At 40.9% G+C, this 21,776-nt stretch overlaps 1 protein-coding gene across 4 annotated transcripts in view; it reads right to left on the bottom strand.

Moving 5' to 3' along the window:
- Positions 1–4,769: 4,769 nt before the first annotated feature.
- Positions 4,770–21,776, bottom strand: part of PTPN11 (protein tyrosine phosphatase non-receptor type 11) — a 76,159-nt gene continuing 59,152 nt past the window's right edge. For all 4 annotated transcript variants that reach the window (XM_028163611.2, XM_007170890.2, XM_057526161.1 and 1 more), the window contains exons 13-16: positions 21,576–21,727; positions 11,606–11,718; positions 9,497–9,599; positions 4,770–8,788 (exon numbers count right to left, since the gene is read on the bottom strand). In XM_028163611.2, the coding sequence (XP_028019412.1) occupies positions 9,530–9,599; positions 11,606–11,718; positions 21,576–21,727 (335 nt within the window). In that variant the 3' untranslated portion in view covers positions 4,770–8,788; positions 9,497–9,529. The remainder of the gene's footprint in view (positions 8,789–9,496; positions 9,600–11,605; positions 11,719–21,575; positions 21,728–21,776) is intronic.

Raw genomic sequence — 21,776 nt, 5'->3', positions numbered from 1 at the left:
AATTTCCAACGACCTTTCTCTCCACATGGAAATCCTCCAGCGCAGCTCATCTCAAACGTGCCCACGTGTCCCCTGCTGATCTTGTAAAAAAAAATACAGGTTCTGAGTCAGTAGGGCTGAAGGGGGACCTGAGACTCTGCATTTCCAGCAGTTCCAGGAATACTGTTGCCCTGTCTCCTTGACCTTCAGAAACAGCAGTGGCTTGACTAGGATGGCAGTAGTAAAGGTAGGGAGATGCAACAGGCCAGGCATAGATATGCTTTAAGAGAGTGGCCAGAACTGTCTGCTGGGTTGGACACGCAGTGGGGGAGGGGTCAGGGACGATCCCTAGGTTTCTGGCCAAAATAACAGGGTGGTGGCCATGCCAGGTCCTGCACCAGTGGAGTAGATGCTGAGACTGCCGGCCCAGATCTTAAAGGGGCAGGTGCAGCCTTCCCCTGGTGCCGGGCGTGACTGCTCAGAGCTCACAGCTGCCCCCAGGGAATCAGAGTGAAGCTACCTCCACCTGTAACCAAGTCCTGCTTTCCCCACCCTCCCCTGCCTCCCTCTCTCCCCTTCTCCGGAGGGCGTTCCTTCTGCAAATCACTTGCCCAGGAGTTCCTGTTGCAGGCTCCACTTCTCGAGAACATGACCTAAGACAGATGGGGAAGGTCTCCCTGAAATCTTATGATTTAACCCAAAATTTTTGATTAAAAAGGCTTTGGGGGGTTTTTGCCTAGGTATAAGAGGGTTGGGGGCACTGGGGAGTGACGGCTGAAGGGAACAGGGTTTCTTTTGGGGGTGATGCAAATGTTCTAAAATTGACTGTGGGGCTGATTGTATATACCTGTGAATATACTAAAAACTGTTGAATGGTACAGTTTACACTGTGAACTGTATGGAATTCAGTTGAATTGTATGGAATGTGAATTGTATGGAATGTGAATTACATGAATTGTATTGTAATTTGAATTGTATGGAATGAATTGTATGGAATGTGAATTACATCTCAATTTTTAAAAAGCAGTTTTAAAAAAATAGTTGTCCATCTTCTGCCCAAAACAAAAAACAAAAAAGGCCACCCTTCTTGGTCGAGGCCCCAGGTTGCCTTTCCAACCTTACCTCCCATTCCCGCCTCCAGGTATGGGCTCCAGCCAAGTTGAGCCCTCCCCCTCCCCCACCCCCAACCATGTGCTCTTCTGTTCTGTGGCTTTGCCTGCCCGCCCTACCTCCAGGAATGCTCCACTGGGTCCCACCTCCAGCTAAGTGTGAAGTCTCTCCCGGGATTCCTCAGGGGCCAGTGTGGTGAAAAGGAGGGGGCATGGACTTTGGAGTCAGACCCACCTGGGCTCAACAAATCCTAGCTCCCCACTTACTGAGTGGGACCTCAGATAAGTCAGTTTGTGTCCCTGAACCTCAGTTTACTCATCTGTAAAATAGGGATCAGCCATTCATCCTACAAATACTGAGCTACCCAGGCACCACGCTAGGCACTGGGAACGTGACTGCGAGCAAAACAGATGGGGGAGGGGTATCTGCCTTGCAGGTTTTGAAATCATCTCTGGTAGTGTTTGGCACATTTAACTGTCATTTAGTAAATGAAGGGTATTATCATCATTTCCTTTTACTCTTTTAGTCTTGATCCAGGGCTCATCCATAGCTGTTTTATTTTCCATCTTGTATTCAGCCTGTGTGTGTCTCCTTTCCCTAAATGGGCCATCAAGTCCTTTAAGACAGGGATCAAGACAGATACTTGCTTTTTATTCCTCACAGCACCTAGTCAATGGCTCACTGTACTCATTAAAAAGTGGTCGAGGGGCCTTCCCTGGTGGTGCAGTGGTTAAGAATCCACCTGCCAATGCAGGGGTCACGGGTTTGAGCCCTGGTCCAGGAAGATCACACATGCCGTGGAGCAACTAAGCCCACGCGCCACAACTACTGAGCCCGTGTGCCACGACTACTGAAGCCCGCGCGCCTAGAGCCCATGCTCCACAACAAGAGAAGCCACTGCAATGAGACGCCCATGCACTGCAACGAAGAGTAGCCCCCACTCGCCACAACTAGAGAAAGCCCGCGTGCAGCAACAAAGACCCAACGCAGCCAAAAAAAAAAAAAAAAAGTGGTTGAATGGATGCATGCATGCATTATTGTTTGGCACTTTTGAATCTGAAAGAAAATCTGAAGTAATTCTCAACTCATTGGCCCAGATAATTAAGACCAGTCTCACATGGTAGCTGGTATAGAGCTTTAGCATCCTGGTGATGGCAAGAATGCTTTCCCTCATCCCCGCTGAGAATGACAATCACAGCAAGGCCCAAACCAAAATGCACAGACAGGTGTATCCCATATGCACCTAAGGAACGTTTTATAGAAATTGATCCTGGTGACTCAGTAATTTCAGTCGTCAGTCAGTCATAGAGAATTAAGTATCTTTATTCCTAAACTCAAAACAAGACAGACCCAGAACTCGAAAGAAAAAAAAAAGGCAAGTGACCTAAAGAGTTCACAGAAAAGCATACACAAAGCATTTGAAAAGATGCTTGGCCTCCTTCTTAAGAGAGATGCAAATTTAGTTACACTGAACTATCTTTGTTCACCTATCAGACAGATGAGGGCTCAAGTCTGAAAGGTAGTTTGATAAAGGTGTGAGGAAAGAAGCTGGTAGGGCTATAACTAGGGTCAGCCTCACTGGGGGACAATTCAACATTCTACATCCAAGTAACAAATGTAAACCCTGGGAACCAGCACTTACAGTGGGGCATATGTTCAAAGTTGCTCTCGGTCCTTGGGGATAATGAGAAAGACTGTTCACGGGAGACAGGTGTGGAGGAGATTTCCCACTGTATGCTCTTCTGAACCTTTTACACTTTGTTCTAAGTGAACGTATTACCTACTCAAAGAAAATACACACAATTTTTAAGTTCAGAAGAGCTTTAAGCCTAAGGGGGGGGGGAATTTTTTTAAGCAGACATATTGGTTAATGGGTACAGAATTTCAGTTGTGATGATGAAAACAGTTCTGGCAGCGGATCGTGGTTTAATGTTGCACAATAATGTGAATTCCCTGCACTGTATACTTAAAAGTGGTTTAAATGGCCAATTTTGTGTTACCCATATTTTACAATTAAAAAAAATTTTTAAACAAAGTAAAGACAAGCACCCGAGACCTCATGAATCATGAGGCCACATTCAAATACCATCACCGGGAATCCCCTGGCGGTCCAGTGGTTAGGACTTTGCGCTTTCACTGCCGAGGGCCCAGGTTCGATCCCTGGTCCGGGCACTAAGATCCTTCAAGCCACGTGGTGTGGGCAAAAAAAAAAAAAAATACCATCACTTGGAAGACCTAGATCACCTGAGTTATCTAGGGTAATCCTGAATGAACAGATGTTATCTTTCTTAATAAAGGATGATTCATTAATTGTAAAACTAAATTACAATGTAACTTTTTTGACTTTGTAAATTTATATGAAAACATTTACAATGCAGGAAAAAAAATCCTTTGCCTTATGACATGAACTTGATATTTCCCTTGAAAAATGTTATCTCAATAATGATTACATTCAGAATGAAATGGCTCATTCCAAACCATAATTTATACTCTATACTAGGAAGTCCTAGCAAAACTGGCCTAGATTATCCAAAACAGTGAATTTATATTTCATCAAGAACTGAATGGTTAAAAATGCAGTAAGTAGATGCATGGACAGAGAATAAAGACACTCATAAAATATGTACTATATTTTGTTGCAAAATGTGTCCAAAAGAGTGCTAGAACTGCTATTGGTATAGAACATGACAGAGAGAGTTATTCTTTGTTCAGAGATGAATGGAGAAGCAAGAGCTGAACAGAGAAATAGCTATTTGCCTTGCATGTTCATTTCTAAAAAGAGATCCAAAGAAACTGGCCTTGACTGAACCCATAAGAAAATGAAAGGACAGTTTCCCTCTTTCTCTATACACATACACACACACACACACACACACACACACACACACACACACGCACACACAAGGTTCCCCACTGGTCAAGAATAAGCTTAAGTGACCCTCACCATTGAATCCTAACTCCCTGTAATTCACTCCTCTATGTAACCATCAATTTCAGTTAATACCCTTATTGTTTACTCTAATCGAATTATAACTACCTGTATAACTGTTTTATTCATCCATTTCCCAGTCCCCAGCCTCTAGTGGGGATTTAATCTTTGCTGAATGGAAGAGAATTTGTACCCAAAACGGTCTATGGCCTTACCAGGTAGAGACGTGACATCAAGTCTGAGCAACACATGAATTTCTTTGTCCATAAACCACCCACAGATTCTTTTTTTATATATAATATGTATTTATTTATTTATTTATTTATTTGGCTACGGGTCTTGGTTGTGGCACGTGGGATCTTTAATTGCGGCATGCTGGCTCTTAGTTGTGGCATGCGGGATCTAGTTCCCTGACCAGGGATCGAACGTGGGCCCCCTGCATTGGGAGCGTGGAGTCTTAACCACTGGACCATCAGGGAAGTCTAATCGTGTCCTGTATACGTTATACAGACATACTTTTTACTCGCTATTTACTCACAAGTTCTTCCAAATAAAATTCCCTGTCTCCCAAAGCTACTCATAAAATAGGCACTCAATAAATGCTTGAGGAACTGATTCATTCATTCTGAATTCCAGGTTCCCTTCTAGATAAGAGCTGCAAAATGTCAGCATTTGGCTAGTGTAAGAGGTTGAGGGACCTGTAATCCCAGTTTTTCCTGGACATTTCAGATGAAGTAAATGACAAATACCATAAGATAAGAAAATGGTTTTATTCCTAATTTTTAGTTCCCATACAGTTTACAAATACACTTTTACTCTGATAATACGGCTTTGCAACTAGCAAAGCAGTTGAACTAACACCCATAAATACAGGTGGGGAGACAATTAACATCCACTAATGTTTCTCTACATAAACTATTCTTTTAATGTCACTTTTTTTTAAAACAATTGCAAATAGACTACATAATATACGTGGGCAAAAAGGCAATTAAGTGAATCTCTTGAAACACTAATGTATAATAAACAGTGCATATTATCAACATTTACATGATTCACATCAAAATGATGACATCCTAAAACGTATTCCTTTTAAAGGAGAGATTTATCAATAAAATATTACATATCTTTTAATACTCTGGTACAATACTTCATATACTGCAGGAAAATTAACTGTAGATCTAGTCATCGACTTAATAAAGGATCCTTTTCCATTAGCTTTTATTAATAAAAGAATCACAATTAGGTCATAAATAAACAGGCAAATTATTAATTACATAATTTGAGGTTTAGGATGAAAACTTGTAAAAATTAGTTTGATATACAGCAAAGTTATACAACACACTAAAACCAACTGTTTAATATTTTTGCCTTATGTGAACTGCCCATAGTAAAAAAGGAACAAACTTTTTAAGGATGGAAGATATGATAAACTATATTTTGGAACTTATTTTTCAAGAGGAAGAGGAAAAAAGATTTTAACGAAATTAAGGGCTAATACAGATCCTAATAAAGGCATATTGAAATCAGGGAGGCCATGTGCTTACGATGTAAAACTTTATTCCCCCAACAACATACAGAAAACAAAAACTGCACTGGGTTTGTACTTACGTCTACAGTCGAAGTTTCCCTTACGGATTAACAAGCTACAACAGAACACTTCACAATTGCATACCTTTTTCCACATTCCTCTGAACTAGAAATAACCCAGGACATTATATTAGTTCTTAAAAACCCTAGTAACCCCTTAATAACCCCTAAAAATAATCTTGATGATTTTCTTGGCTGTTCCAAAGCAACTGGGCTCCGTAAAGAATGCACGAACACCAAGAAAGTAGTACATGTATTTTCTCATCCTCATTTAGCTACATTTGTAAAGTTACCGATTTCAAAGGGAGAGATGACCAGAATTTTCAGGAGGGCCACACACTGGATACAAGGTGTCTTTTTGTTTTGTTTTGCTTTTAAAAAAAAAAAAAACAGGCTATTAAGACTCTGAAATTTGGCTTTTTTAAAAAACCCCAATACCACATGCCAGATAATTTCTTCACCCCAAATATAAAATCCTATGCTTGTAATTTTAAAATACTTAGCCAGCTATGGAAATATTGTGCAAATTTAATGTCTATCAGCAACCCAGAAGCAGACTGCAGACATGTAGCTATCACACCTATTTTCCAGGTAACCTGATTCAACTATTACTGACTGCTGTGGTCCCAGGCCCTCTGACTTCCTCAGAAACCACCTCTTTGGAACTTCCATTTCCACTGTTTTTTCACACCCGCACCTCGAGCTCACCTCCCCCTCCCCCATCTTCACAGCCCCTCCACCTGAATCCATCCTGTGTAATCTTACCGGAGAACCTGCAATTACCTTTACCAAACACACGACAAACCTTAGCAACCTAGGGACTATTAATCTTGTCTTGGCATCAGTTTACACCACATAATAGTTGCTGACTTCGTGGAGGGAAATCTAAATGAAATCAATGTCCTACTACAAACGAAGCTGGCCAAGATCAGGTGTTTCCAAGTGCAAAAACAACTGATCTTAAGCTACAGGCAGAGACGTTAATGCAGCAGATATATTGTACAATCAAACCCTTGTATGCTGGTGAAAGACCTTGCCCCCAAAGTCCAGAGTCAAAACATTATCGCAAAAAGGAGAACCATTCAATGTGACAATGCAATACAAATAACAGGATTCAAGATCCTTGTTGCAAGTACTGAACTGGAATCTCTTTACAGGCTTGACAAGAAGACAGCAGTCATTTACATTCCTCTTAGAAGGTAATTACCTTCAACAATTCTAAGTTCAATGGATGGATGGGGGGAGAGGTGGGGGGGGAAGTCATGTAATTTTGTCTGTGAAAATGGCAGCCAGGCTCTCCCCAAACAACCTCAGGGTTTCAAAGGAGGTAAAGACCTCAGAAAGGAGCTACTAACAGGGTTGGATCTAGTCCTTCCTTTTCTGGAGACAAAGCAAGAAGAATCCAATTAAGAAGATCATGACTTAATGGCAAAGCTGCCATGGCATTTTATTATCTTTACAAAGTCCACCAATGATGCTTTAATTGAAATACACTCATTGAATGATGATTCAACACACAGGGCAAAGAGGGATGTCTTTGGAGAAGGCACTTCAGGTAGAACATTAGCAAATCCTACTGCTTGGTTAAAACAAAAATGAGCTACTGCTAATTCAATCTGATTAGTGGCCTCATGAGGACTGCTCCTCCTCACTGCAGCCTTGACTGCGTGCATGGGTGTGGGGCCCAACTGAAACCAGGGGCGTGAAGAAAGCACCCCATTCACCTTCCTCTGCAGCGGCCAGGGCAATGAGGTGGTTCTGCTTTCAAATGCTCTGCCCTTCCGAACACACCCATCCTTAAGAGACCAGTTTCCCAAAGCGGTGGTTCAGAACATATGCTAAGAGCCAGCAGAACTGGTTCAGGAAGCTCGCTGAAGGCCCTCTGTTTCTGCCTGACTTCCAGCTTACACCAGCTATCATAACCAGCTTCAGCTTCCCAAGGTCACTAGTAGCTTCTACTTTTGCTAACCTCTTTTTTTAGCTGTTTTTCCATGGCACTGGTTCTGACAGTCTGTTACACTGGGGGCCTCCAAGGAACCTCACCTCCACTTCATGCCCTCGTGCGGTCCCCTCTTCCCAAATCGGGGCTGGGCCTGGGACTGACTTTAATCAATAGAAGGCAGTAGAAGTGATGCTGTGATACTTCTGGGTTTAAGTCCTAAACCTGGCCACTACTGCTTTATACCCTTGGGACCTCTGAGCTGTCATAAATGTGGTCCAGCTACTCTGCAGGCGAGGCCACGTGGAGAAGGTGAGACCTGAGGACCGCGTGCAGACGGAGAGGCCCAGCCATCCTGCCAACCACGAGTGACACCAGCAAGACAAGGAGAGGAACCGCTCAGCTGAGTCCAGCCCAGTTTGAAGAGATGGGGAAAAGCAAGTTGTTGTTTTAAGCCACTCAGTTTTCAGGTGGTTTGTCAGAAACAAGTGATAACCCAAAACTGGTTATCCATAGATGCATTTTTTTCCTAAATACAAGACAATTACTCAAATGAAAAGAAAAGATGACAAACGTTTTCCCACCACGAGTTTCTCAGTCAACAGGCTGAATGGTAAATGGTCAACTGCTAAGAAGAAACCATGCCTTTTATCCTAAGTTCCCATGATTCCCGCCCCCATGATTTTTTAATGGCAATGCAAGGGGAGACAGTCTGGGGCACTGGCTTAATTATTATTTAGCCAAAATAAGAGGCCATCAAAATGAATTATCCACTACTGGATAAGTGATGATAAATGAAATTGTTCTCACTTCTATAGGGTGTTGTTACTTAATTATCCCCAATCATGTTTCCTCTTACAAGTGCCCTATCATCCCCCACAAAGCAGGGGGGAAACTAAATTTGTTGAGGTTATCAAAAGAAAAAAAGGCCAATAACTAGAATTTGAATCACCATCATCTGGAAAATATAGAGCACAATTTAACTGCTTCCTCAATTTAAAATAAAATTCCATAAAATATAACACTGTCTACATCATAGAGATGATTTCTTCTTATCTGAGGACACGAGTAATTGGAAATCAGGTATTGTTGAGTTAGAATACAGTGGTCTTTAAATGGTTTCAAATTTTGCTTATCAAAAGGTAGTCAACCACAATGCAAGCCTTCCAAATTCAAATTCATTCTTCATGTAAACTTTCTTGCATCATTCTTGATCTTTTCAGGGAGAGGGTGAAAGTCCACATCTGGCAAAGAAATAAGTTAGAATTCTTAAGGAGCATACATCTAAAAGTTTGGCAAGGCAGTAAACCATTTTAAAGTAGATTTAGAGCTTTTAAATATACTATTCATTGAAATGGGAATTTCGACTTGAAACGCTAAAAACTTACCTTTTAAACATACATCACACAATTGGGTCCCTGTCTAAAAAGGTGATTGGAAGGAAGGAGACGTACAAGGGAGACGAATTCCCAGCATCAGAGCTGGAAGGGATGTGGAGCTGAGCCAGTCAGAGGCCCAGGAAGTCCAGTGCCCTGTGTCATACAGCCAGCCGGTCAGAGGCCCACTGGGGTGAAAACTCAGGCATCCTGACTCTGACCATCCAGTGCCATGTCCCCACAGTCCCTAGATCCCTACAGATCATCTCCCAGCACAGCGTGGGTTAACCTACTTTAATAAAAATTGCAGGAATGATGATACCTGCTCTTCATCACCAGTATCACCATTTTTCTGTAAGTGCTAACCCTGCCCTTCACAGAATTAATTCTGTATTTGATTTCAATGTTTAATGAATTCAGCTTGGAAAAAGAAATACAGGCAGAAGAAAAAAGAGGCTGGTTTTTAAAATTCAGTTATGGTTCACTTTGTTAAAACTGTCACAAATTATTTGCCTGCTTCACAGTGCCACAAATGATATAAACAATTAACCAGTTAGAGCACTCCTGTTGAAATACCTATTTCTGTGCTTGAAGTCTTGGAGGGTCTTCTCATCTGAAACTTTTCTGCTGCTGCATCAGACCCACATTTTCATAGACTCTAGCATTATCTTCTCTCATTCTGAAAAGAAGAAAAAGAAGATGACACTAATAAAAACGCAGACATACTGTTGAACCTTACATGATAGTTATAATGCACATACTCTACTGTCTGGGGACCGTATGCGGCGCAGACATAGCTCCTGCCCCCAGGAGCTGACATTATAGGAGAGGATATCGGACAGAAACACACAGCAAAATAATTCTGAAGTAAGAGCCTCAAGTTCCTGTGCTCCTGGGGTTTGGCGGAAGGAGAGTTGTTTTCCAGGAGGGTGGAGCGAGGCAGGCCTGTATGATGAGGCGTTGGGTTAGACCTTGAAGGAAGGTGGGACATGTGCATAGAGAAAGGAATGGTATTCACTGTGGGCAGAAGGATCTGAATGGGCCAGAGCAATGTAAAGGCAAAGCATAGGAACGGTCAGGCGGGGACTACAGATCCATTCAGCCCCCAATCCGGCGACATGAAGGTGAACATGAAGCTGACCAGCAGTTTAGGGCCCCAGGGTGGAGGGCCAATGCATCAGAGCCCAGACTCTGTTTTGCTGAGCAGAGTGGAGACCAGAACAGTCCAGGGGGATGATGAACCCAGCAGCTCTGGGCTGGTCAGAGAGGAACAAGCTGAAACAAGCAGCAGGGGCCAGGGTCTCCTGGGTCTGCACCCTACAAGGGGGACAACGGGAACAGAGCGGCAGAGAACCTATTAGTTAGTCACAGGCAGGCCACTGGTAAAAAGGGAGTTGTCAGAGCTAATTCTGTTGAGCCAACATGTGGGGAAAGCTTTCTGGCAAGGACTCGGAGCCCTGATGTGCTGGTTCCACCGCAAATCACTGCAGATAGCAATTTAAAATCAACTTTCCCCATCGGTCCGCTGGGAAAGCAAAAGCAAGCAGAAGGAAGAGGCAGCTTGGTGGAGAGCATACTTTTGCTATATAATTTCATTTCAATGTTAAATAGAAAGCAAATGTAAATACGAGCCTCATATATGTTATCAAAAATGTTTATATAGAGTATTAAGGCCAACAGGGGTTTAAAAATACACATCAGAAGCAAACAGGGATAAGACTCTTAGGGGAAAATAAAAAGTAAATGTTATACCAGAGAGTGACTTCAGGATATACGGAAAAATAATAACTTACAATTGTTATTCACATAATCGTTTAACAAATATTTTCTTATCACATGTTTTAGTTTAAACATGGAGTTGGCAAAATTTTTCTGTACAGGACCAGACCGAAAATAATGTAGTCTCTGTGGGCCATACACGGTCTCTGTCATGTATTATTCTTTGTGTGTGTGTTTTTTTTAATAACCCTTTAAGAACCATCCATGAGCTGTACAAAAGCAGGCCATGGCCCAGATTTGGCCTGGGGGCTGTAGTTTGCTAACCTGGTTTAAATTCCCACAGTAGATTTCTGCTGACTGTGGAAAATTAGACCATGATTGTGTTGACACATTGATGGTCAATTTACTTACTTTTACATAGCAAAGAGTCTTGACTCGTCAAAAAGGGTGTTACCTACCTCTGCAACAATCCACACCCCATCAAAAGAAAATTTAGATTCTTGGGACTTCCCTGGTGGCTCAGTGGTTAAGACTCCGCGCTCCCAATGCAGGGGTCCCGGGTTCGATCCCTGGTCAGGGAACTAGATCCCACATGCCGCAACTAAGAGTTTGCATGCCACAACTGAGGAGCCGGCAAGCTGCAACTAAGGAGCCCGCCTGCCACAACTAAGACCCAGCGCAACCAAATAAATAAATAAATAAAATATTTTTTAAAAATTAGATTCTCCTTGGAGAACCAGCACTTGATATACGTACAGTCCCATAGACTCCTAGCCAGTGTGGCAAGCAGCCTTCAGTTTAGGTCAACTAAAATTTAGTTTAGCTAGTCACTGGCACACTCAAGAACCAGTTAGGCAACAATAATGTGCACCAAGGAAAGGCATGTGCTGCAAGGACGTATCATTTTTTTAAGCTTTTCTATAGGATTATGTTCACGTAAAAAGATTTTCCTTCATTTCTACTTACTCTGCACAGGACGGCGTTGGGGTACAAGGCGGGAGGGGACTCTGATCTCCACTTGCCTGGTCCGTCAGGGAATACTTAATATTTGTGTATTCGTGCCCTTTCCTCTTGCTTTTCTGAAAAGTGAAGATTGCATATATGAAGAACTGTGACTTTTTTGAGGGAATGAAGAAGTCAAAAAGGCATTTCATTAAAAAGAAAAAAAGAGAGAGAGAGTTTGACAGACAGACAAGTTGGACCCTGAGTACTGGTATGTTGACCAAATGTCAGGGAATTCATCTCCTTCATGTAAATACATCACATGGGTGAGAAGGACCTTTGAACCACACAATTCAAAAGCAGAGAGTCATGCATTAACAACTTACTGTATTAAACGAAATGTACCTGTTTCTGAACTATGAGAGAATTCACACGTTCTTTGCCACATTAGCATCTAATCATTTCATAGTTCACTTGCAACACATTTAAAGATTTTCAAGTAAACAGGTGGGAAAAGAGTTTCAGAAATAAATGCACTCCAAGTAAAAACTGCACACAGGTACAAAAGATGGCAGCACTCTTAGCAGAATAAATACACTTTATCATATCGTCCCCACCCCACCCCCCACTCCAGAAAAAACCCTAGCACATTTAAAACTTTATTTTCAGCCCAATGATACTCTGGGGGAAAAAAGGCAGAGAAAACCAGTAAAATGTAATCTCATCTCAGATACAGAATGAACTGCATTAGGTAGGACTCCTAGTTAGATGATTTATCACTCTTTCCTCCTAAATTCACCCGGAAACAACCAATTCCGAAAATCTAATCCATCGAGTTATCTTCATTATGTAATGCTGCCTTCATTACAGGATTATTCAGGAAACGGTAAATGTTAGAAAAAGTATCCATATCAATTACTGACGTACAGCAGTGACTTTCATTCACTGTTGTTGAGAGGGTGAGGTGCCATCACTTTGGTACACAATGAGTCAGAACTGACAGTACTAACTAGTTAGTGTCTGGTAATGATGAAAAGGCACATGTATTTTACAACCTTGAACGTTTACTTCTTTTTTTTTTTTTTTTCCGTTTTTTTTTTTTCTTTTTTTTTTCGTTTACTTCTTGAGAAACTCACGCACCCAAGCCTAGAAAGAGCTGACAAGGATGTCCAGTGACGTGCTAGTCCTAACAATGTTCGCCAAGAGAACACTGAATACCTCACAATGAATACCTCACATTCGTATCACGAAATCATATGCAACAGTGAAGAGGAAAAGTGTGTGTGTGTGTGTGTGTGTGTGTGTATGTGTGTGTATCAAAACAGATTACATACACAATGTTAGGTGGAAAAACACAAATTGCAAAACAATGAAACAGTATATCATCTTGCTAAACATTCTAAACATAAAAACAATGTCATATATTATATACAGATATTTGTATTTAAAAATTTTTAAATACAAAAAGAGACTGCAAGGCTAGTTACTGCCTTGGGGTTCCGAGGGTGAAGATGAGGGGTGGTCCTGGGGGTGGGTATCAAACGGAATCTCAGCCATACAGCTGTTACACTTGATTGCTTTTAAAAAGAAAAAAGATTTGAAAGAAATGTGACAAAAGGAAATGGTCTATTATGGGTGTGGTACTGAATGTTTTAAATTTTTCAAAATAAAATGTAAAGCATAAAAGAAATTTAAATCCACCAGTGGAATTTCTTTTTCCTCAAACTTTTTGCTCAAAACTCACCAAAAACAACAGCTAAATAAAAAATGGAAAATCTTACTACACATAAAACAAGGGAATGCTACAACTCCAATCTACAAACTATAAAGTGTCTCTGATATAGTACTGTGAAAAGTGGACCAAAATAAGAAGGAAGCTGAGAAGCAACACATACCCCTCAGGTGGTAGCAGGAAAAAGAAACCCCTGAATGTCGCTATCCCAGGAGTGAAAGGCCTGGGGCTGAGCCATGGCAGGCCACAGGAGAAGTGGGGGAAGCCTTGTCAAGAGCCAGTTCAACACAGTAGAAAGGCCCACAGTCTGAAGAGCCCTTTCTGCTGTCCACTGCCACCCTCCCAGCTGAGGTGGCCTAGAGGAGAGGCAGGGTAGGAGGAAGCATTATTAACCCCTCTGACTCTACAGGCATTGCAAAGACTCAGAATGACCCCCTGAACACCAAAACATGGATGTGCTCCCAGGGCAAAGGTAACAGGGCACTGAGGCAACAAACCCAAGCAAAGCTGTGGACCTCCTCAGCCACCTTGCCTCCCCTTGCTATGGACTATCCGATAATGAAGGGGTCAGCACAGAACCTATATAAAGAAGGGGGGAAGGTACAAAAAGGAAAAAAGGGAGCAAAGAGTAAAAGGCAGATGGAGAAAACACATCAAAAAAGAACCTAAACAAAGAAAGAAGAAAAGATGAACACAAATAGTTCTGCCTTAATATCATAGACTTTACAGACATGAGCTTTCTTAAAAAAGAGCGTAAATAAGAGATTATATGACAACAGAGGAGATGAAAAGCAAGCTGGCGAAGCAACGAAAGGAAATAAAAGAAGAAAGACACGAAATATAGTAAGTTCAAGTCTAATTAGAGGTAGCAAAAAATTAAATAACTAAAAACATAGAAAGGGACATTGTAAACAGTCTAGAGGAAAACATATTTTTTAAACTATTAATAAAATACATAAAAGTGATGGAGAGGGCTTCCCTGGTGGCACAGTGGTTGAGAATCTGCCTGCCAATGCAGGGGACACGGGTTCGAGCCCTGGTCTGGGAGGATCCCACATGCCGCGGAGCAACTGGGCCCGTGAGCCACAACTACTGAGCCTGCGCGTCTGGAGCCTGTGCTCCGCAACAAGAGAGGCCGCGATGGTGAGAGGCCTGCGCACCGCGATGAGGAGTGGCCCCCGCTTGCCACAACTAGAGAAAGCCCTCGCACAGAAACGAAGACCCAACACAGCCATAAACAAATAAATAAATAAATTTATTAAAAAAAAAAAGTGATGGAGAAAGCTACTAAGAGATTTGATATATATTATGGAATTCCTGAAGATGGGAACAAATAGTATTCTAGGACATAATGCAAGTAAATGTTCCTGAAATCTCAAAGGAAAAAAAAAATCTGAATCTGCATTTTAAAAGGAAAAACTTCACAATCAATCTCCCAAACATCAACGATAAAGAATATGCCTGGATTGGATCTCCAGGCAGAAAAAGTCAGTCACATATAAGGGGGGATAATCAAATTGACTTTAGACTCCAACACAGCCACGTAATTCCAAAAAGTCCTGTGGGGAAAAAACCCCCCAAGAATCTTATACCCTGCTAAGTTACCCTTTAGATATAAAACCAATGTTTGGACATTTTTAAGCATGCAAAAACTTAGAATGCAATTATCTTAAAAAAAAAAAAACAGCTAGTAATGAAATCTAGCCAACAGAGATAAATCAAAATCAAAACAAAGAATTCAGAGAAACAGAAACCATGATAAAAGGACTAGAATTTTGATCTAAATACAGCACTAACACTGAACAACTGTCATAATTATGATATAAATGTCATAAACAATGACAAAAATCAGGAGACAAAAGAAAAATATGCTAATTCTCTTTCACAGAGTTAAATATCAATTATTATTACAGTAAAAAGTTAAAATTTTCTAAGCACTGGCTTTGTGTCAGGCACTATTTGAATATATTACTCATTTTAATCCTCATAACAACCTTTTGAAATAGATACTATTATTAGCCCTATTTATTATTTATGTTATTTATTTATTTATTTTGGCCATGCCACACGGCACGGGGGATCTTGGTTCCCCTACCAGGGATTGAACCCATGCCCCCTGCAGTGGAAGCGTGGAGTCTTGACCACTGGACTGCCAGGGAATGCCCAGCCCTTTTTAACAGATGAGGAAGTGGTGTGCAATTTCTAGTCATAACCTTAAAACAGGGGTTGGCAAACTAATGGCCTACGGGACAAATCTAGCCCAGACCTTTGGCAAGGCTTGTAAGAATAGTTACTTCATCACAAGTTTAATAGCTTTAAAGGGTTGTAAAAAAAGAGAGAGAGTATGCAACAGAGACCATATGCAACTGGGAAGCCTAAGAGACTCACCGTCTGACCCTCGACAGAGAAAGTCTGACTCCTACGTTAACAGGCAGCTGCTTGCCCTCCACTTCCTCCTACTCTCTGCAACCAGGTGGAAAAGGAAACGTCCTAAAGGACAGTAGAGGGACAAGACCGAAGGTACCTGGGTCCCTGGATGAACCTAGGTCCCCGCCCTATACCCTCTGATCCCCAAATTGCCTGCCAGCTTGGACTTTTCTATAGAGCAATAAGCTTCTATCTTGTTTAAGGCACTATTATTTAGCCTCTGTTAAAGCAGCCAAACCAATTTATTATAAATTGCAGTCATTACAGAACTTATAGTCTAGGGAAGAAGTTGCAAAAAAGAAATCCGAGGAGAAAATGTTTCACTGAGTCTATATAGTATTTGAATTTTTTGAACTGGTTTTAAAAATTTAAAGCCCTTGTGAATAATCACCTCTGAATAGCAGCCGCACACTTTTTAGCACTGAAATGCTGACTTACATAAGAAATAACTTTTTTAAAGATACAGTATAATTTAAAATTAAATATTAGCTGGAAGAATTGACAGAGAACACCACTTATTTAAAAGTTTTAAAATCCTAACTCATTTTTTTAAATAAAAAATTTTAATATACAGTAAATAAACTGAAGCATAAAGATGCTTTCTACTCAACACTTTTTTAAAAATTGTGGTTTAAAATAAAACACATGAGAGATATCCTCTTAACAAAACGTTATGTGTACAGTATAATATTGTTAACCACCTGCTATTGGTGTACAGCAGATCTCTAGAACCTCTTCATCTTGCATGACTGAAACTCCATTCCCCCATTTCTTTCTCCCTACTACACACTTTCTTGAAAATCAAGATCAATATTTCTACATGAAGTGATGACAAAAGAATTTTCCAATGAGGAATAATTAATGCAAATGGAACAGGAATTATTTTTAAAAATCATAGCAGCTTGAGGAATAACATAAAAATGCTGGAGCTTTTTAGCTTATTTTGGAAAAACAAGAAATAAAACTGATTCACAAGTCAGATGGGTTTGTTTCTTGGAACCATGACAGCCCAGGCTGTCTTGTAGATCAAGAAAAATTCTCAGGGGGTAGGGGCTGTTTTGTTTCATTTTGTTTTGTTTTGCTTTGGGGAGTGAAGGGAAATTTATTTCAGAGGAGGTCTAAAAAATGATCTGAAATTGATCTATCCTCCACTGGAATTCAATGACATAGCATGGTTACCAAGTCTCTTGCAATGTTTATAATAAATCTTACCGTCTTGTCAACTGACACACAGCCAAGGCTGAAAGGAGGAACCAACCATGAGGCTCTAAAATCATCTGGTATTAACTATCTTTCCATGTGAGTAACCCCAGTTACATTCTTAAACCTTAAATTACAAAAAAGCCCAAAAGCCAAATGGAGCAACACGACGATGCATCCAGGGTGCTCTGGGCTCAAATGTCAGGATTACAAACACCCTGGCTCCTTCCACATCTAATCACAGAATCTTACTGGTTCTACTCTCCCTGGGCTCACTGTCAGCCCCTGCTATCCCGTCCAAACCACCATCGGTTCTCACTGACGCTGGTCCCCCTGCAGCTGCTCAAGCCTCGTGCCCACCCAGTCTTCCCTCTCAAGCCAGGGCCCTCTTTTTAAAATGACGATCTCTTTTTTTTCATAAATGTATTTATTTTTTATTTATTTATTTTTGGCCGCGTTGGGTCTTCGTTGCTGCACACGAGCTTTCTCTAGTTGTGGCGAGCAGGGGCTACTCTTCGTTGCGCTGCACAGGCTTCTCATTGCGGTGGCTTCTCTTGTTGCGGAGCACGGACTCTAGGTGCGTGGGTTTCAGTAACTGCGGCACGCGGGCTCAGTAGTTGTGGCTCGAGGTCTCTAGAGTGCAGCGTCAATAGTTGTGGCACACGGGCTTAGCTGCTCCGCGGCATGTGGGATCTTCCCGGAGCAGGGATCGAACCTATGTCCCCTGCATTGGCAGGGGGATTCTTAACCACTGTGCCACCAGGGAAGACCCGAGGATCTTTTTATGTCACTCCCCTGCTTCAAAATCCTCAGTGATTTCTCATTTTCCTTAGGATAAAGTTTTAAATCCTCAATATGGCCTGCAAGACCCGCCCCCTCGAAATCTGGCCTCTGCTGACTTTTCTAATCTCACCCAACACGCCCCATGCTCTCCCTCTAACTCCTTCTACTCCATCATACAGATTTATTTCCATTTCAGGAACATGACTACTTATATTTCCAGGATCTGGCACAGTGCCTCGCGCATAATACAACTGACTTTAATTAATGCAGGAATGAATAAACAAATGAACAAATGTGAAAACACCTTTTTATTCAACCAAGGAGATTATGGAAGATATGTGAAGAAGCACAAGGCTAGGGAAACAAATAAAACAGTCAGGACAAATGGAGGCATGGCCTCATGCATATATGTATGTATACACACACACACACACACACACACACACGTGTGTGAGAGAGAGAGAGAGAGAGGGATTATATAGAGAGAGATGGACAAGAGGAGTAATTAATTTGCTAATTAGCAATTCAAAGAATATTATACCAGTACAAACAAACATACCCAGTATCCACATCTTGGCTTTGAAATACCACTCTTCAATAAGAAGAATCAGGGCTCCTTAGAAAAATGGCTGGGAAAGTACAAGATGAACCTAGATCATCTTGTGGTGTCAAAAAGAGTAAGGAAGTAATAAAAAATGGGACCATATCAAAAAAACACAGGAACCAACTCGAAAAGGTTCCCACTAGGCAAATTTGGGACAGTTTAAGCAACAGAATAAGTAACAGTAATGGACTATCACCCCCTCTGACATAAATAAATAAATAAATAAATAAATAAATGAGTAAATAAATAAGGGAGATGGGAAAGCTATTCCTTATAGGAGGCTTCCAACTAATAAATGAAAAGAGAATGGTGGAAAGAGAAAATCACCATTGGGCAAATGTCACAGTGGTAATTTTTCCTGGCAAGAATCATGAATGAATGTAAAACTGGTAGGCAAAAAGTATGATGAAAAATTGTTCATTTATATAGTTTCTTTTGTCTACCTACAAGATATTATTTAAAAAGGGAAAGACAGCAACTTAACAGTGGAGAAATCAGACAGACAACACCTTAATCAAGTGATCAAAGTTAACACCGCCAGGAGCGAAACAAACCAAGAGGGAGCTCATGATGTGATGCACCAGGAAGGACACAGCATCACTTCTGCGACCGTCCTGTCAAAAATGCATGACCTGAATCTCATCAAGAGAACACATCATACAAATCCAAACTGAGGAGCATTCTACCAAGCAACTGGTCTGAACTCTTCAAAAATGTCAAGGTCATGAAAGATAAAGATTGAATACTGCTCCAGATTGAAGGAGACTAAAAATACATGACAACTAAATGCACCACGTGACCCTGAACCACACGAAGGATATTAGTAGGACAAATTGGCAAAATCTGAACACGGTCTATAGATTTGAAAATAGCTACTATATCAGTGCTGATTTCTTGATTTTGATAATTTTACTATGCTTATATAAGAGAATGTCCTTATTTCTAGGAAATACACATCAGAGTATTTGGAGGCAAAGGGACATTAATGTTTGCAACCTACAAACATTTCATTTAAAAAATTATATAGGTATATATAAAGTTATTTATATATGTGTGTGTGTATATATACATATGGAGAGAGAGAATATGAATCAGTGATAAAGTAAATGTGTTAAAATGTTAACAGTCAGGAAAGGTGGGTGAAGGGAATTCCATTATACTGTTTCTGCAAATAAAAAAAAAATTGTTTTAATTCTGAAATGGAAGTTAACAAAAGAAATCTACTTCCAAGTAAACAGCAGAGTGTGAGAAGATCCATTTATAAAGAGCTGAGAATTTTCTCAGTCTTGCTCATTTGCATTTCCTCTAGATTCCCACCTCTGTTTCTGCATTTCCTCCTTCCAATGCTGTCTGTTTCTCTACTGCCTTTTCTTTTTTTCATTTATCCCTCTGTAGCACATTCTTCCACTCCCAAAGGTCCTTAATGCTTCATAATTTTGGAAATGACTGTATTTCAAAATAATTAATTATCCTAAATGAGTTTTGTTCTTTTGCTTAATTTAAAAATCAGGTGGTTTTAATGTTCTTAAGTCTGCCACTTAAACCTTCTGCTAAAATAAAGTACTTCTTACTTTACCACTAAATCAAGTAGCAAATTCTTACACTGAATCAAACAATACAATGCAGAAAACGACATACCACGGGATCTAATTTTTAAAAATAAATATAATCTAAGCCTACATATATTTAGGCTACATAAATCCAAAGGCTCATATACCAAATAGTAGTTCATGTGCTGACATATATTGGCACCAAAAAAGTATTGGCTGAGTGGATGAATGCATGCATGCATTCTAGTACTCTTGGGATGGGATTACCAGGGACATTCAGTTTCTATAGTCTACATTCTGTAGACTACATTCTGTCTACATTCTACCTCTCCTACCCCTCACCTCCAATAAAAGAGCAGCAACAAAGGTTTTTTGGTTTTTTTTAAGTAGTTCCTAAATCCAAATTACAACTTCAAATTCAGGGTCAGAGGGACCATATATGGTAATGGGAAGATCTGAAGTGCCAGAAAAGCTGGGAGGGAGAGTCCCTAAATTCTCCAAAACAAGAAGAAAAACCAAAGCTTCTGAGTGAAATAGAGAGCTTTCCCCCCAGCTTTTCTGAACAAGACTACATTATGTTCTTCAAGATATTCCCGAATAACTTCCCAGTTGTACCAACTGTACTATACTCTCTTGTATTTATTAGGAGTCCTTCTCTTTGGGCAACTTTATGCTTTAAGTATTCCTGGCCCAAATTAATATAACTGGAAGACAAATATAAAATAGCCTACAGTAACCATCTAAACAGTTCATAGCACTTACAATCACACAAAGTCAGACTTAAAGCAGTAAAGTTCAAAACCAGTAGCTTGTTAACTATTTGACGGTACCTTTCTATACACACACTGCTTCTGAAGATGTTTTTGTACAAGGAAACAATCTAGTGAGTATTTCTGTGTGGACTGAGAACCTACTAAACTAACTAACTAGCTTTGGCTAACCACGCTTTGATAATGCGGCTGCTATGCTGCTAGGCTAGCAATCTTTCAATCAGGTGGCAGGTCCAATTTTGAGAAGCTGAGTTTTCTGGAAGGCAATAAACAGGATAAAGCAGGCAAATACTGTTGGTGTTTAGACACTATGCAGTCTGCAGCGCAGCGACGGGGCTGGGGCTGGGGCTGGGGAGGGAGATAAGCCTACGCTCCCAAAAGAGCAGCCTCCTCAATCCTCTTTAACTCAGCTTTGTGTCTGTTACGAAGAGCTTCCAATGGAAAGGCACCAATGCCACATTGTTCTTCATTATGCATGGCTTATTAAAATTGAAATTTTACTGTTTCCAACTCGACCAAATTGGTGGTTCAAACCCCCATGTGCTATTAAGAGTGAGGCGTTCATTTAAGAGATGGAATCAGGATGAATATCGCCTGGACCAAAAGTGGAACAGGCTGGAAACTTTGAGGCTTTGCGTTCTAAGCTTGCCACGTGAGCCTGGGAAAATCCCAATTTTTCTGTGGCTGTTTCCCCAATCTGTCAGGCCTGGTGCCCCTTCCTGAGCTACTCCATACTGAAAAATCACGGCTGTGAAGTAGGGAATAATTCATTTCCAGAGAGGCCCTTCCTGGTTGGGAACTTGCTTCTCCTTTTCAAAGAAAGACAGTTATCTAACAGAGCCTGTCCTTTTGCATGGAAGGAGAGTATAACCAAGCTGCCCAGAAAAAACCACTGAAAATACACACGCCAGCCTTCTAGGCTTGGTACCTGCTCTTCTTCAATCCTGCGCTGTAGTGTTTCAATATAATGCTGGACGGCCATATAGATGAATCGGTACTGTGCTTCTGTCTGGACCATCCCTGACCTCTGAGACCGCACCATCTGAATGGTTTTGGGAACGTCAATGTCACAGTCGACACCTACAAAGCAAACACCATGGAGTATCAGGATAAACTGCAGAGACAATGT

This window comes from Balaenoptera acutorostrata, chromosome 13 (genome assembly GCF_949987535.1).
Source record: "Balaenoptera acutorostrata chromosome 13, mBalAcu1.1, whole genome shotgun sequence".
Classification (NCBI taxonomy): domain Eukaryota; kingdom Metazoa; phylum Chordata; class Mammalia; order Artiodactyla; family Balaenopteridae; genus Balaenoptera; species Balaenoptera acutorostrata.
Note: the sequence above shows the minus strand (reverse complement) of the source record. Positions and strands in the feature narration are given on the sequence as shown.